The sequence below is a fragment of the Pistacia vera genome, unplaced genomic scaffold, assembly GCF_008641045.1.
Source record: "Pistacia vera cultivar Batoury unplaced genomic scaffold, PisVer_v2 Contig500, whole genome shotgun sequence".
NCBI classification, from domain to species: domain Eukaryota; kingdom Viridiplantae; phylum Streptophyta; class Magnoliopsida; order Sapindales; family Anacardiaceae; genus Pistacia; species Pistacia vera.
This window is the reverse complement of record NW_022196336.1, coordinates 1-16336: the sequence shown is the minus strand read 5'-3', so window position 1 is coordinate 16336 and position 16336 is coordinate 1. Positions and strand designations below refer to the sequence as shown.

Genomic DNA, 16336 nt, shown 5'->3' with positions numbered 1-16336 from the left:
CGTCATTGTATCCTAGAGGTCAGTCTGCTATTGACCTTTTTGCACCACAAAGATACTTTTAGTAGAGGCAGAATTTTGATCTTAAGGACAGTGCTTTTGCACGCCTTGACATTGCTGCATTGTTATTGTTTTGCTGCTATTTTGCTGCTGTGTTTGTTGCTGTTTCACTGCTGTATCATTACTATTTTGCTACTATTTTCTTACTATTCTCACTAATGTCTTGCTGTTGTTTTCCTACTATTCTTGCTGCAGTTTTTCCTGCTATTCTCGCTGCTATATTGTTGTTGTTTTCTTGTTGTTTTACTGCTGTTCTACTATTTTGTTGTTCTTCCACTGTTTTGTTGCTTTATTTGTATTAAAATTTCAACAATAAATACATCAATAATATAGGAAAATAAAGTTATAAAATAAAATATGATAAGATAATCATATACTATATAATATATTTCTTTAAGATACTTATTGAATTTTTAATTTAGATTTTAGGCATCAACGTTATGGAAAAACAAAATGATAATAGATTACGATAAGATATAACAACATTATCGTATAGTTACCAATGTGATAAAATGTTAATCATTTGAACTCTCTCACATCTATAAAAGGATAGTAAACTAGTAATCGCACTGTAATTTTCATCTTGCTCTCCCAAGGAATATTGTTTATAGGAAATTCACTGGGCATTTGAGACTCTTTCACTTGATATTTGACCAATTTGTTGCCAAGGCTTCGCTCAAGTCAAGGCCTGTTAAGGAGCTAAATCGAGTTGAGTATTTGACTAAACAAGCTCAACTCGTGAGGGGGGAAGGGTTAAACGAGTTCTAGCCAAGTCGAGCCGAGTCGTTGATAGCTAGCTCGGCCTGAACTCGTGAAGGGTTAAGGGGGGAATGGAGCTTGGCTCACGGCCGTTACAAAAATAGTCAATTTTTTTAATTAAATGAGACTTAGTGGCGTCGGGACATCGTGAGAAATCCCAATCTTGGCGAGGTTGAAAACCCCACTATGGCTGCCAATTGTGGTGAGGTTAGAATAAACCCTACTATGGCGTGAATAGCCAAAAGGCCACCTTGGTTGGCTAAGCCAAGGATAACTAAAACCTAGAGAAAGCAAATGTTTTAACTCAAAATATATTAAATAATATTAAGGGATAAGTACAAAGGACAAAGTAAGGCTTTATTTATAGCCTTCCAAGTGAAAAGTTAAAGCATATCTCTCCCATGTGGGACAAAAAAAAGTCAACATAAATATAATTAAAAAATTTGGATTCATGAGGTGCATAAAGGTGTTGGGCATTGGAGAGGCCAAAAGACATAATTGTCCATTCGTATAGCCTATCTTGAGTTTTGAATACAGTCTTCCATTCATCCCCAACCCGCATTCGAATTTGATGATAGCCATTTCGTAGGTCTATTTTGGAAAAAAAAAAAAAAAAAAAAAAAAAAAAAAAAAAAAACGGTGACTCCATGCAACTAATCCAGCAAGTCATCATGCCGAGGAATAGGGAAACGATACTTGATAGTAATTTTGTTCACAACACGACTATCGATGCACATACGCCAAGTCCCATCTTTCTTTGGAACTAGTAAAGCAGGGGCTGCACATGGATTGACACTTTCTCTTACTAGGCCTTTCTCTAAAAGCTACTTAACTTGGCATTGTAGCTTCTCATGTTCTTTAGGATTCATGCGGTACACTGGTTTATTTGGAATGATAGAGCCAAGAATGAAATCAATAGCATGTTGAATATCTTGCATTGGTGGCAACCCTGGCGGTATCTCATCCGGCACAACATTAGAGAATTCTTGAAGTAAGTGCTTGACTTCCTCAGGCAAGGCAAGAGATACTTCATTTTCTTTGGACAATAGTAACAAACACACTTGGTTTATTTCCCGACAAGCTTTCTTAAGACTAGATCTCGTGATAAATGCTGCAAACTCATTTAGTTTCTTCAAACGATTTTTTTGGTCTCATTAGGGTCAACATTACCCTTACACCATCATTTTTGAAAGAATACGTGTTCTTGTATCCATCATAGAAAGCTTGACGGTCATATTTCCATGGGTGTCCCAATAATAAGTGGTAAGCATCCATCATAACAACATCATACCTAACTTCATCTTAATACTTATCCCCAACAGAAAATCAAACACAACAACGCTTGGACACCTTGACTTCGTTTCATTTTCTCAACCATTGCAGTTTATAAGGATGAAGATGTGCTATGGTTGGAAGCTTCAATCTCTCTACCATATAATTGGCTACAACATTTTCACAGCTACCCCCGTCAATAATGACGTTACAAACCTTCCCTTTGGATATGCACCTTGCATGGAAAATATTGTGACAAAGCCAACTTTCATTTTCGGTCATCATAATAGTGCTAAGATTGCGACACACCACAAGGGATTCTCCGTTATCAACATGTACTTCTTCTATTATGTCCTCATCAAGCATTTCTTCCTCACCTATTGTATCCTCCTTAGCATGATCTTCAATAACTTCTCTTTCCACAAGTGAAACAATTCTTCAATTTGGACAATCAGAAGTGATATGCCCAAAGCCTTGGCATTTGAAACATTTTCTTGAAGCGGCGTTAAGAGTGCGACTAGAATGACCCTCTTTATCATTTCTATAAAGAGGCTTGAAGGAGTTTACTTTAGGATTTGGAACGGGTGCTAAGCTTTGTTTCCCATGACTTGTTGTAGTCTCCCTTTGTCTCATGGAATTTATAGTGTTTTTTCGTGCCCGTTGCGTCTCAACCTTAATCGCCAACTAGATAACATCAATCAAACTCCAGTATGGTTGTAATTGTATAACAACTACAATCTCTACATTAAGACCTCCCAGATAACGAGTGATAGTTTGCTCTTTCGGTTCATGAATATCACACTTTAGAAGAAGTTGCTCAAACTCCATCGTATACTCTTCCACCGACATGGTTCTTTGTCTTAAATTATGAAATAAAAGTGTCTTGCCGATGATGTGCTGGAAGAAACTTGCGTTTGAGTTCTTGGTGCATCTTCTCCCATGATTTGATCTTTTGACGACCTTCTTTTTCTCACTACCGTTTTAGATTCTCCCACCACATAGATGCATATTTCTTCGATTTTATTGCAACCAGTTTCACACACTTCTCATTAGGAACATCTTGAAGCTCAAAAATTCTTTCTATAATGTGTAACTAGTCAATAAAATCATCTGGTTTAAGTCTTCCCTCAAACTCAAGAATGTCTACTCTGAAGTTTGAAATCCCAAATTCACTGCCTCGACCCCTCGAACGGAACCTAGGAGATTCATCTCGTGGTGAAGAGTCTTCCCCAAATGGATTGGTGCCCTCACCTTCACTATTGAAGCTATTGTTGATTTCATCATCTTGATCTTATGTGACTCCTTATCTTGCAAGTTGTTCTTGTAATTCTCTGATTTGGTTTCGTAATTCCTTAATTTTAACATCTCGAACAGTTATATGATGATTTTAGGGTTTTGGTGGCATTTTGTGGTAGGGGTGATGAGGTATAAAAATCAAATAATTCATAGGAACTTGATATAGTAGTAAGTGCTACTATGGTTCAATACGCACCAAGAAAATTTCCAAGAAAGTGAAGGGATCAGAAGCGGTCCCACTTAAAACCCACTTTGCTTAGACTCTTATTATCTTGTTGACAGAATTTTCCTAGACATGCATATGAATTAAATAACTACTCACTGTCCTAAACCAAAGCTCTGTAAACTAATGACTAAGCAAGGAAAAAACCAGAATAATGGCTACTTGAAAGTAAAAGTGAGAAGGAGGAAAAATACCTGAAGAAGAAACCAAAGCTCTGATACCAAGTTAATGCTTGGACGTTGCGAGAAACCCCAATCTTGGCAAGGTTGAAAACCCCACTATAGATGCCAATTATGGTGAGGTTAGAATAAACCCCACTATGACAAGAATAGCCAAAATGCCACCTTGGTTGGCTAAGCCAAGGATAACTAAAACCTCAAAAAGGAGGATAAAACAATTTCTTTAACTTAAAATATATTAAATAATATTAAGGGATGAGTACAAAAGACAAAGTAAGACTTTATTTATAGCCTTCCAAGTGAAAAGTTAAAGCATATCTCTCCCATGGGAGACAAAACAAACGTCAACATAAATATAATTAATTTTTTTTTTTCTTTTTTTCTTTTTATGTTCCCGCATCACCTGGTTTTTCATGGTATTCAACCCATTTTATGCCCTATACATTAAAACAACAACTAAATCTCTTTACACAATAAACATACAAAAAAATGCTAGGGACCTGCATATATAGTATATTCCATTTTAATGCCACAAACTATTTGACAAACACAAGTAAACCTGCATGTATTTGGTAAACAACTCAATCTCCACATATAATCATTTCATCATACTATTTACCATTTGCCATATTGGTTATGTTTCAACAAATTTAGAGAAGTGAACTAAAGTTTTTGTTTGGTTCACTTTACTTAATTCATCTTTCATCAAAACAAAAAGGGGACTATATACAAACTTAATCCCAAAACATCAAAATTTAATGTTTCATAAAAAAAATGGTTGTATGTTGGGCAGCTACATCCCAAAACCATTCTTGCCCCACTCCTACAAACAAAAAATCAATTAAGGACATAAGTACATAAAGATGAATATGTGAACCCAAACAAAAAATCAATTAAGTCAAACCTGCACAATCCTGCTGCCACAACCAATGACATGCGGGGGAATCAAACAATCTACTTATTCCTATCAATTGAATGGATAGGAAGAACTATCTCCAAGTGGTCCTGCTCTTTCCTAAATGAAATAAGAAATAAAAATTAAGTTTAGATTAACATAAAGTAATTGTAAATATTGAATTGCACTAAAAATAGAATCAATGGAACTTACTTTCCACTATTTCTTCACTCCGTTCAAAGATTGACACCAATCACATCCACATAAGAGCGATTTCACCATATCGGGAGACAAAGAAGCTTGATAACTATCAATAACGCTACTCCCGGCACTAAATGCAGACTCTAAAGCAGCAGTATTGATCGGGGTGGCTAGTATCTCACGAGCTATCATAGACAATATATGGTACTTGGTTGAATTTGCCTTCCACCATTATAAAGCATCGAATGCCTCACGATACCCCACGCACTTATGACACCCCTCTTCCAAATAACAGTCTAGCTTAGACTTACTTGGCTCAACAGTCTCCACCACATCCAGAAAATTGCTAAAACATCCCAACTCACGACTCTTGTAGCCATTGCCTCCTCACCAACGGCTCCAACTCCCACCCCTACTATTAGAGGTCCACGGGAAATGGTAGAAGCTTTATTAGCTTCAACGTACTCTCCATATAGCTCATACAGTGCATGTCAAACAATTACAATATTTGTACGAGCTTCTAACTTCGAATACATCTGGGGGAAGGCCCACTAAATTACCCTCATTTTCAATCGAGGATCCAATACAACAACCACAAACATCAACACATTAAATTCCCCTCAATATTTATCGAACTTCTCCTTCATCTTCCTTACCATGTTTCTAATGAACTCATTTTCATATTCACTCTTAATATCCAACATCATTTTCACCTGACGACCTCCTTTAGAAATAAATTAGATGTTGGATAATCACTACCACTAATGAGATTGGTTGTACCACTAAAAACCTTTAAAATGTCACACACTTTCTCCCAATCCTTGTCCTGTGGACAGTAATGATAACTTGAATCCCTTTCTTTCAACCTAGGAAATACTTTTTTAAACTTAATTGTCGTTGTCAACATTTCATATGTTGAATTGCATCTTGTTTTACAATGTAGAATAAGCTTCCGAAATAGCAATTTAAATTGTTAAACAATCTCAGTAAAAACCCTAATCCTACTCTCTGAAGCATTGATGTATAAGACACTCTCATGGATGTCGTCAATGATATGCCTAATCTGATAAAGTCCATCTTGAACAATGAGGTTTAAGATATGGGCACAACATCTAACATGAAACAATTTACTTCCACAAATCAGATTCCCCATAACTTCAAAATTTTCCCTCATAATTCTAATTGCAACATCACTACTTAAAGCGTTATCCACTAAGATAGTGTACACATTATTTTCAATCCTCCATTCTATTAGGCACTTGGAAATGGAGTCAACAATTGCAACACTAGTATGGGGAGGAGGTAAATACACAAAGTTCAGGACACGTCTATCCATCGTTCAATGACCATCTATCTAATGCCTAGTAAGCACCATATACTCCATCTTCTGATTGCCAGAATTCCACAAATCCGTAGTCAAACTAATTTTTTTGTCACATTCTTCAACAACATCTTCAACTTCACTTTCTCACTCTCATATACCTTCGTACAATCATTTTTGCAGGTATGGTGGGAAACCAGACTCCGTTCAGGAATCCCATACTTCATCATATTGTTGAAGCCCTCTTCCTCCACAACTGAAAATGGATGCTCATGCATAAGCACCTAATGGGCGATAAGTTCCCTTATCATCATGATGTCGAACTTTCCACTTGAAGCAGGCAAATGAAAAGTTCCAACATCAAAACCGACAACGGGAAAAGTAATGTGTTGTTGCCTCATGGAAGCTATTCTCTTTGAACACCATTTTAAACGTCTATTAAACTGGGTGGTGCTTCTGGTGGCATTAATAGACAGCTTGGCTTTGCAATGGATACATTCTGCCTTTTTTGTACCCTCGGGAGAACCACCTCCTTAAACTATGTCCAAACCACTGATGTTTCAGCTCTCTTTTTCCTTTGAATTGGATTGTCATTCTGCCCACCATTATCTAGGCTACTAACATTGTGTTCCGTATTTATAGTGGTCCATCCAAGGTACGTTTATTGCCCGATGTAATTGTAATTGTATCTTGCTCTGTAGAGCTGCTTGAAGTACTCCTGTCCATTTCCAAACCTATAATACAAAATAAAAACAAAGGGGTTTGCTTTTCTTATTGATATTTGATGGAACACCCCTGAGGAAATCAAACAAATCCAGCAATAAAACAATCCAAAAAACACAAGATATGGCTAGTACAAATCTGGAATTAATTCAGCAATAAATTGGAAATATATGGAGTGCCTCCTAAAAAATTCAGAACTATATGTTCAAGTATTGACAAGCTAGTCAAGTAATCCTTTAAGATGAAATAATTGGAACCAAACTAAACTGCCTAGTGCCAACCGTGAGAAATAAAACCAAGTGCAATATTGTGAAATTGCCCCAAATGCATTTGGTTTATCCATTCTAGTCGTTTAGCTGTTATTGTAAAATTTGCATGGACAAAATGGTGCTTGGATGAAGAGTGTCATATAAAACGCAACAATCATCAACAACACAATCCACAACACAAACACATTTCAATAGACAATAATCCTCAACAACATAATCCACACTCCAGAGCACAAACACATTACACAGTTCAATAATCCTCAACACACTCGAATGCCAAACAAACGCAACATCACAGACACATTTCTATAATCCTCAACAGTTAACACACTCGAATGCCCAACAAACGTAACAGCACAATCCACAGCACAAACACATTACACATTCAACATTTCAATGCATATTGGGAAAAACAAAGAAGAAAAATGAGTCAAAATAATACCTTACTTATTTACCATGATAGCGAGAAAGACAACGGGACAACGGGCAAGTTGACGGAGGAAGAGAAGTAAACAGCGATGAAGAGAACTTGGAGGTCGACGAAAATGGTGAAACGACAACGAGGAAGAGAATAGCTGTAACAGGTGATGCCGTCGGCAATAACAATGGACCACGACAACTACAGGCGACGGTGACGACGTGCAAGTTGATCAAGATTTGTCAATTTTGGGTAGGCTCACTATTTCAATTTAGGGATTTTGTTCAAATGGGGGTAAATGATTGTGTTTTACCAAGTTTTATAATGGGGGAATTTGTCATTTTTTAAACTATTATGCTTAATAATTGCAATTGCATTTAACCCTCAATAGTTTGAAAAACCCTCAGTGTGACCCTCTCTAACTCGAGCCAGATTCGGCTCGCGAGCCGAGTCGAGCAGTGATCGAACTCCGCTTGCAACCCATTCATGAATCGAGTCAAGCCCTTGGCGAGTCGTAATTGAGTCGATTCACGAGCCGCTTGATTCGTCTAACAGTCCTACTCAAGTGGATGACGAGTGCTTCCCCAAGGTGATTTACCCGCTCCCTAGAAATTACTTTTATCTTCGATTGAGGAGTTACCACGCTCTCCGTTATCTTCCATGTCCTGTTCCTTAAAACCAGATTTTGATTTACAAGTTAGAACTTGTTTAGGTTTCTTTTATTTTTTTTAGGATGTCATTTATCATCATATGGTTATCATAAATTCAACAAGTTGTTCCTTTTAATTTATTGCTATTATAGTGTTTTTTAATTTCCTATGCTAACCATTTAGAGACTAGTGCTATTATCTTTTTTTTTTTTTTAAATCATGATCGGGTGTGTTCGGACCAGTTTACACATACTTCAACTAATCTCTGAGATCCTGAAAAGTGGCTATCTCTATTAACAACCGATGAGGAATTAAACTCATGAGTTCTTCAATAATACACCAAAAAGTCTCTATCATACGACTAGGACTACTATCATTTGGTCGATCCTTTCTTAATTGACTGTAATTCTTAATATTTCCAACTTGTTTATAACTTGGCATAAGATAGTCCTCAACAACTGGATTGGGCTTTGACCTTATCAAGCATCCCCCATAAAACGATTCAAGCGAATTGAAACAAAAAGCGAAATTTTGATCACACTCTGCACTAGATTTTTCATTTGCATTCAAGTCATAACTCATAAATTATTAATTTCTAAGAGGAATCGGGAATAACGTTACGTGCCATCCAAAGCCGTCCGATTATTTCCTGTAAATTGAACGGGTGATCCTATGGCTTTGGATAGTATTATTATAGCCTTGAAAACTACAAACAGAAAACTGAGAAATATAAAACATATCTTTACAAACAAACAGTCTTTGAGTTTGAGTGAAGGAAACGACTTCGGATATTCATAGGCAAGTTGGATTGTTAATGTTTGGTCTTCCTCTCTCTCTTCCCCATCTCTATCCATCGACCTCCCAGTCAACTCATCCCCTTTCTCCTTCCTCCAAAAACCCTAATTTCTTACGTTTTCAACAATTTCCTCAAATCAACCAAGTCAACCCTTAACATTTTCCAATCTTGTTGAATTCAGTCAAATCTTTACGATCTGGTTTTAGTGTCATTACTTTCTCATTAACATTACAAGTAATTACCTTCATTCTCTTTTATTTTCTTTTATTTTCGTTTCTTCTTTCAATATGTCGTCGGAGATCGAGGTCGTCGAAGAGGTCGACCAATCATCCCAATCGCAGAATCACCAATCCAACGACGTGGTGGTCGACGAGGAAAGTCTTCGGAACGATGTCTACACGGCCGCCGCCTATGGAGATTTGGAAAAGCTTCAGAGGTTGGTTGAGTCCGAGGGTTGCTCCGTCTCCGAGCCCGATGGATTGGGCTACTATGCGCTACAGTGGGCCGCGCTTAATAATCGGACGGCCGCTGCTCAGTATATCATTGAGGTGGGATTAATTTTTAATCAAGTTTGGAATTCATTGATGAATTATTGATTTATGGTTTCATTTTATTTAATTAATTGTTTTGGGTTTCTTATATGGCAGCATGGTGGAGATATAAATGCTGCAGATCATACCGGGCAGACTGCATTGCATTGGAGTGCAGTTCGAGGTGCAATCCAAGTTGCCGAGCTTCTACTTCAAGAGGGTGCACGGGTTAATGCGGCTGATATTTATGGCTATCAGGTTAGCCTCTTTATTTATTTATTTTTTTTTTTCATGTATATGTACATCACATAAATGGGTCATATGCAGTTTTGTTGGTGTTCACATCAGTTCATATGTCTAGTCATGACTTTACGGAGATGCACAAAAACTTCCCTAGGTAGGTGAATAAAGAAAAAGAAACATCTTTGAATTCTGAAGTGATAGATGCCCAAAGAGAGGCCCAGAAATTTACTTTATCCCACATGGACCAAATCTCTTCTCCACTTGTATCCTCAAATAGAGATGCATGCGTTTCTATGAACTGAATATTGTAATTCAGTGGCAGAGGCACATTTTTCCTATAGTTTGACTAGCTTACTACTTATATTTGCTTTCTTTGCATGTGAGGGATATCTAATTCATAATTATGTTGTGGTGGTATGACCTCATAAGGAAGGTGTTTAGAAGGCTCTGAAGTCATGACAATGTCAAACTGAAATCTTGTCTGCATTGAAAAAGTAAACAGGGTCACAGTCTACATCTGTTTCCTTAAGTTAAACTAAGTATGTTCAGAGTGGGTTTCAGCATGCTTGTATGTTGTGTGTTGAATGACCACATGAGGAAGGTGTTTATTATGTTGGATAGCAGAAGCAGACACAGACTTGCCATTCAGTGGATTATGTTTAAGCAAACTTGCTTGATGATTTCAATGGAAAAAATTGATTAATTTCTATGGCATGAAAAATTTCTTGAATTTTGTGAAGACAGTATCATATTCAACCCAAAGATCACTGCATTGTATTAGATTCATGGATTGTTGACCAAAATCCTTATCTTCATGTTGTGGGATATAGTATTGATAAGAAAACAATTTGCATCTTGACCTTGAGTTCCTCTCTCTCTCTCTCTCTCTCTCTCTCATATTACCAGAATGGTAAAATATCTGGCCGTAGAAGTTGTTGGCCAGGTTAAGTTATGGTTTTCTGCGTGAGTAATGAAGCCAGAGTATGGAGATATTCTGCAAGTGGTGGTCTGTTTAGTGGAAAGTGAGGAACACATTCTTATGTTATGATTTTCATTTAGTATAGGGTGACTTAATTTGGGTTATAACTGCTTGGAACAAAGTTAAATTGTACCAGGTTTGCAAAACTCAAACCCTATTGCCAGCCCAGCATCGGTCACAAGTTGATTTTTCCTACCTTCACAATTTACTATTGTATACTTCTTATTTCAGGAACCTATCTCATAAGCCAATTTTGTGTTTTGGCTACACTTCCAGTTGGTGTCTCTAATGTGTTTTTTATCTAATTGTTGGTTTCTGAGTGTTTTCAGTCACCAAACTTCACACCAAGAGTGGGAGCTGGTGTGTTGATGCATTTTTTAACCTTCATAGTGCCCCTACTATAAATTTCTCTTTTGAATATCTTTAGGCTGCAACCTGAGTAGTTTCAAGTAGATATAAGGATAGATATTCAGAGCTTTGATTTCTTTAAGCTGGCATTGGTTCCAAAATTTACTTGTTAGCTCTACTGCATGTTACTGAAGTATATGCTGCATGTCTGATTGCTTAAAGCAACTTAAGAGGATTTCTGGTGTTGCAACGGTGAGAGGCTTTTGCAAAGCTTTAACCTGGGAGATGGAAAAATAAGTCAAAAGGTAGAGAGATAACAAAGGAGTTAAAGAAGATGGGCAGGGTATCCAAAATAAACTAACACATAGAGGAGATCGGCAGATATGTGAGATCACAGCAAGTAAAGAAAATAGTGATACCCTTGTCAAAATTATCAATTTACATATCTATTTTCCTAACAGGAAAAAGAATAAAAAAAGATGGAGATGGAGATGGAGATGGAGATGGAGATGGGCTGCAGGCAGAGGGCAGGTGAGAATAAAAAACCCTAGCCCATGTGAATATGGTTAAAAGTAACTAAAACTATCACCAGGGTGCTTGTGTAAAAATATATGGTTAGGGCCTGGTGTAGCTGCTAAATTATATCTCCCACCTTCACCCTGGATCTGGGGGTGATCTTTGAGACCACAGTAGTCCTGATCTATACCTTTGGAATAAGAAATCCAGCCTGATTGGTATGGGTTTGCGCAGAACTCGATAGACTGGGTTGAAATTGAACCCGTCTTAGTGCTTGCTCATATCTTTTCTTCTTATTTTTTTAATTCTTATTCAAATTATGAAGATGTTTTTGCTTCCTGCTATTTTCTTACTTTGGTATTCATGTGATGGTGAACCATTCTTCCTTTGTTAAGCTGCAGATTCTTATGCATAGTGCAAAGCAATGTTAAGTGTCATGGACTGACATTTAAAACATGAATTGAAGCTTCAGAGACTGACTACTGTACATTTTCAATTTTCTCATGTTAAACTAAGTTTCCTAGGCACATGTGATTAGTGTCATAATTCATTGTTTAGTCTTGTTACCATACATTTTCTTTTTCCGAGCCTGTAACATGTCAAGATGGTTTGCTAGTGTCTTATCAGAAAGGAAAAAACAAAATGATGGATGCATATTGATTGTTAACTGGACTTGGTTGCAGACTACACATGTTGCAGCCCAATATGGTCAAACAGCTTTCCTGTATCACATAGTTTCAAAATGGAACGCTGATCCTGATGCTCCTGATAATGATGGAAGAAGTCCTTTACACTGGTATATGAGAACTTCCCTCAAACCTTTATGTCAGCTTTGTTTGCATTGTTGAAAACATTTTGAGAAGCGGCACCAAGTTTATCGTCTGAGCGCCCTTCCTCCATATTTGGGTTTCATATTTTTTTCCTTGCTTACAACATGCTAGAGTTGAATACGCATTCTTTTTATGTCAGTCTTAACTTATGTTTTGTCCTTACTTTTGTTATACTAACCATCAAACAATGAATTCTTCTGATTGTTTCCTTTAATTGGTAAAATGATGATATTTATTTTTGACTTGGAAAAATTTAGGGCTGCTTACAAGGGTTTTGCTGATTGTATACGTCTACTTTTGTTTTTGGATGCATACAGAGGACGCCAGGATAAAGAAGGTAAGCGTTTGTGTTGCTGTGAATTTCATTGGTCAATTATATAAAGGGTCAATTTCACCAACCAGGTCAATTCATGAATTACCCTGAGATTTGCTCAAATTCCAGACGATATGGAAAAAATTGGAATTTTCTTATCACAAACTATCTTTGCAGCGGTAGTTTATGAAAAAAATAAGTCTTATGGAAATGAAGCTACAAGAGGGTGGTTAGTGATAGAAAATTTAAGCCTTTCAATTTGTCTACAATTTGAGCAAACCTTGGGGTGGTTTGTGAAATCATCCCTTATATTTCGGAAAATCTTTTGGCATATATAATTAATATGTGTTATCTGAAATGTTCTGTATTTGGAAAATTTCAGGTTGCACTCCACTTCATTGGGCTGCTATTAGGGGTAATTTGGAGGCATGCACTGTGTTAGTACAGGCTGGAAAAAGGGAAGACCTGATTGTTACTGATAATACTGGCCTTACGCCTGCGCAGCTTGCTTCTGATAAGAATCACAGACAAGTTGCTTTTTTCCTTGTAGGTGCTCCATAACACTTTACATTGGTTAGTAATGTTACTTTGACAAATTGTTCCTTGTTTTCTCACAAATATCCTACCTTTTGGAGTTAGGAGCATTTATATTATCAGCATTGACTGATGAATGCTTATTGCCAAATGGATAAACTTCTTTTCAAGACAGTTGGAAAGGAAATTATTATTCTAATTTAGACATGGCATTAAAGTTGAAGAAAAGTATAATACAACATTGTTCAGGCTTGTATTTTTTAGTTGCCCTAATCTACAGGCAGCAACTACGCTTGGTAGTTGATATATGTGGAAAGAGTGCTGGAAATCTTTTATCTTTGGTACAGTGGCTGCATGTTAGTGATCATGCATCTTGCAATTGATGAAGCTTGCTGTTCTCTGATGCTTTTTGTTCTTGTTCATATTTGCACCTTTTTATATCCTCATTGGATGTAGAATATGATATGTTCATTTGTCAACATTTGCTTTTATAATAAGAAAAATTAGTGTAAATGTTTTTTATATTCTATAATGTAATTTATTTTGCTATGGCTTGTTTCAGTTAGTATTTAAAGAAAAGAGAAGATAGAAGATAAGAGGAAATCACAGATTCTAGGCATCACATCTAGAATTCCTTGCATTGTTTCTAGTGTCCCTTGGCATCATACTTTGGGTTTGATTTGCTTCACACTATACTGAAAAGAGCCTTTAAGCTTCTGAAATTTTTTTAGGATTATAATTTAAAGCATTATATTGATTTGTTCTCCTAGTCTTACGAAGACTTGGACGTCCACGTTGGAATCTAGCAGATTCAGAACGTATACATACATTTATGTAAATTACCAAAATAATCCTGACCACCATAAACTACAGAAGAATGATATGCAGCAAAACAAACTTCTTATTACATGATGAAACATAAAAAATGACTTGATGTTAATTAGAAACACTTATTTAGAACTCCAGTTAAGCATCATATTGAGTTGGGATGATGTTTCCGAATTTATATATATATATATATATATTCCCCTTAGCTGCTTGTTGCCTGGGTTAATAAGTATATTTTCTTGTAATTTTTTATTTTGCAGGGGAATGCTAGAAAGTTGCTTGATAAGCGATTTGATGGGAACAGTACCCTTGGGAAGCTTTCAAAACTAGGACTTGCACCTGTACTTTGGTGTTTGATTTTGCTGCTACTTGTGACTTACATGCATTCTGTCATCATGGGTATCTGCCCTGAGCTTTCTTTAACCAGTCATTCTGTGCCCTTTTAAGGATAGTCTTTTCATTTTTGAATGTTGTCTGCAGCATCAGATTTGCCGAAGTTAACTGCTGGCTTTGGCCTTCTTGCATGGTTGGGTGTTTTCCTAGCAAGTGGCGGATTAGTTTTGTTCTATAGGTGTAGTAGGTATGCTCTAAACACTATCTAGATTTTAAACTTTGAAGCTCTAGTATGAATAGGTTGAGTTGATTGTGTTTACTGTTTTCCTTTTTTCGTTTGTTGACCTTATCTTTTCTGTTTGAGAGTTTATTAATGCCTTGACTGGTGAAACTTGATTGGCCCTCACATTGTTTTTATTGAATGTTGTAAAAAGTATGAATTGTTTTACCCTATGCATTTGGGATCTCTTTAACATTGTTCTATCAATGATCAAGTATTCCAGGAGCTTGATAGTTGCGGAAACAGCATAACGCCTACCTATACAGTGGTCAAGACCTAAACAAAATATGAAATAGAAATCTACTTCAGATTACTAATTAAATCCTCCTGAAAAAGAAATCAACTTTAGGAAAATAAAATCCAACTAAAACAAGTAATAAAATATTTGAATTCCCAAAATAAATTATTTTCTTAAATTGCTACTAAAATATAGATTCTAGATTCTTAATTTAATATTTTTAGGCTATAGAAATTGGCAAGATACTGGGCAGATCCATGGCCTGGTTTTTATGTTGAGTTCATTTATTTCAGTATGAAGATAAATTACCCATGTTCATGTCAGGTTATCCTTTTTATGAGTTTCTTATTGTTCTTGGAGCTGCTTTTCATTTGGAAATTTTTACTGTTAATTTAATAAATAAGGATTAAATATCCTTAGATGTTCACATGACTTTTAGGTTTTTTAAAAGATTGGTATCTTCAAATAATCTAATAATAATGATTGTAACTGGTCAGAACATGAAATTTGGTTGTAAACTCTTTTGGAAAGTTCTGTCCAATCCCTGACTCTTGAGAGATATGAGAACATTGTCTTCCTTTTTGTGTAACCAGCTCTTATATTTGTGTCATAAAACAACATCACATTTGAGCTTGTATATGGTTATGCATCACATCTAGTTGTTCGTATTAGAAAAGACCAATTTTTTAATGAAATAACATTGATATACAAAGGAGTAAACCAGAAGTCTTCAGAATAGAAGAAAAAAGAACATGGATTTAACTTCTGTATACAAACTCCACCAAGCAGGACTGCTAAACTCTTAAAATTATGGCACAGCTATCCAATCCTTCTGAATGACGAAAAGAAGTCCCTTCAAATTAGTTTATATCCAATTCCCACAAAGAAGGAAGATTATGAACTCTTTCCAATAGCAGGAGAAACTCAGGTCCGAGTTGCACAACTTATGGGTTCTAGTTTCCACCAAACAGCCTCAGCTTCCTTATTGTAATGTTTGGTTTTCAACATTGTGGTGTTATCTTATTTCTTGCTAACATTTTATCTATCTGTTTTTGTTTTTCCGGTTAGGGTGGGTTGGGGTTTATGAAGTTGGAGGATTGCAGCAATTTTTTATTATTATTATTTTTTTTTTGAATTTGATTGGCATAGTTTGTGCTTAAGGTCATTTATTGAGTTTGATTGTTTTGTGCCCCAGGATAATTAGGCTGCTTAAATCTCACTCAAGTATGATTCAGAATTTAAAAATATCCCTTGAATTGTTTCTTATCTAATTTTAGTGATTTACCTCTCACCTTTTGCAGAAAG

General features: G+C 36.2%; 1 protein-coding gene across 2 annotated transcripts; it reads left to right on the top strand.

Annotated features, from left to right (window-relative positions):
- Positions 1-9033: 9033 nt before the first annotated feature.
- LOC116105600 (protein S-acyltransferase 24-like) lies at positions 9034-16310 on the top strand. Of its 2 annotated transcripts, none has more exons than XM_031392008.1 (8): positions 9034-9607; positions 9707-9847; positions 12359-12471; positions 12763-12842; positions 13201-13364; positions 14441-14579; positions 14661-14760; positions 16227-16310. In XM_031392008.1, the coding sequence occupies exons 1-8, from the start codon at positions 9347-9349 to the stop codon at positions 16300-16302; spliced, it is 1074 nt and encodes a 357-aa protein (XP_031247868.1). In that variant the 5' UTR covers positions 9034-9346; the 3' UTR covers positions 16303-16310. The 2 variants fall into 2 exon arrangements, with proteins under 2 accessions (XP_031247868.1, XP_031247867.1); XM_031392007.1 differs by lacking the exon at positions 16227-16310 and adding an exon at positions 15851-16037.
- The last annotated feature ends 26 nt before the right edge of the window (positions 16311-16336 follow it).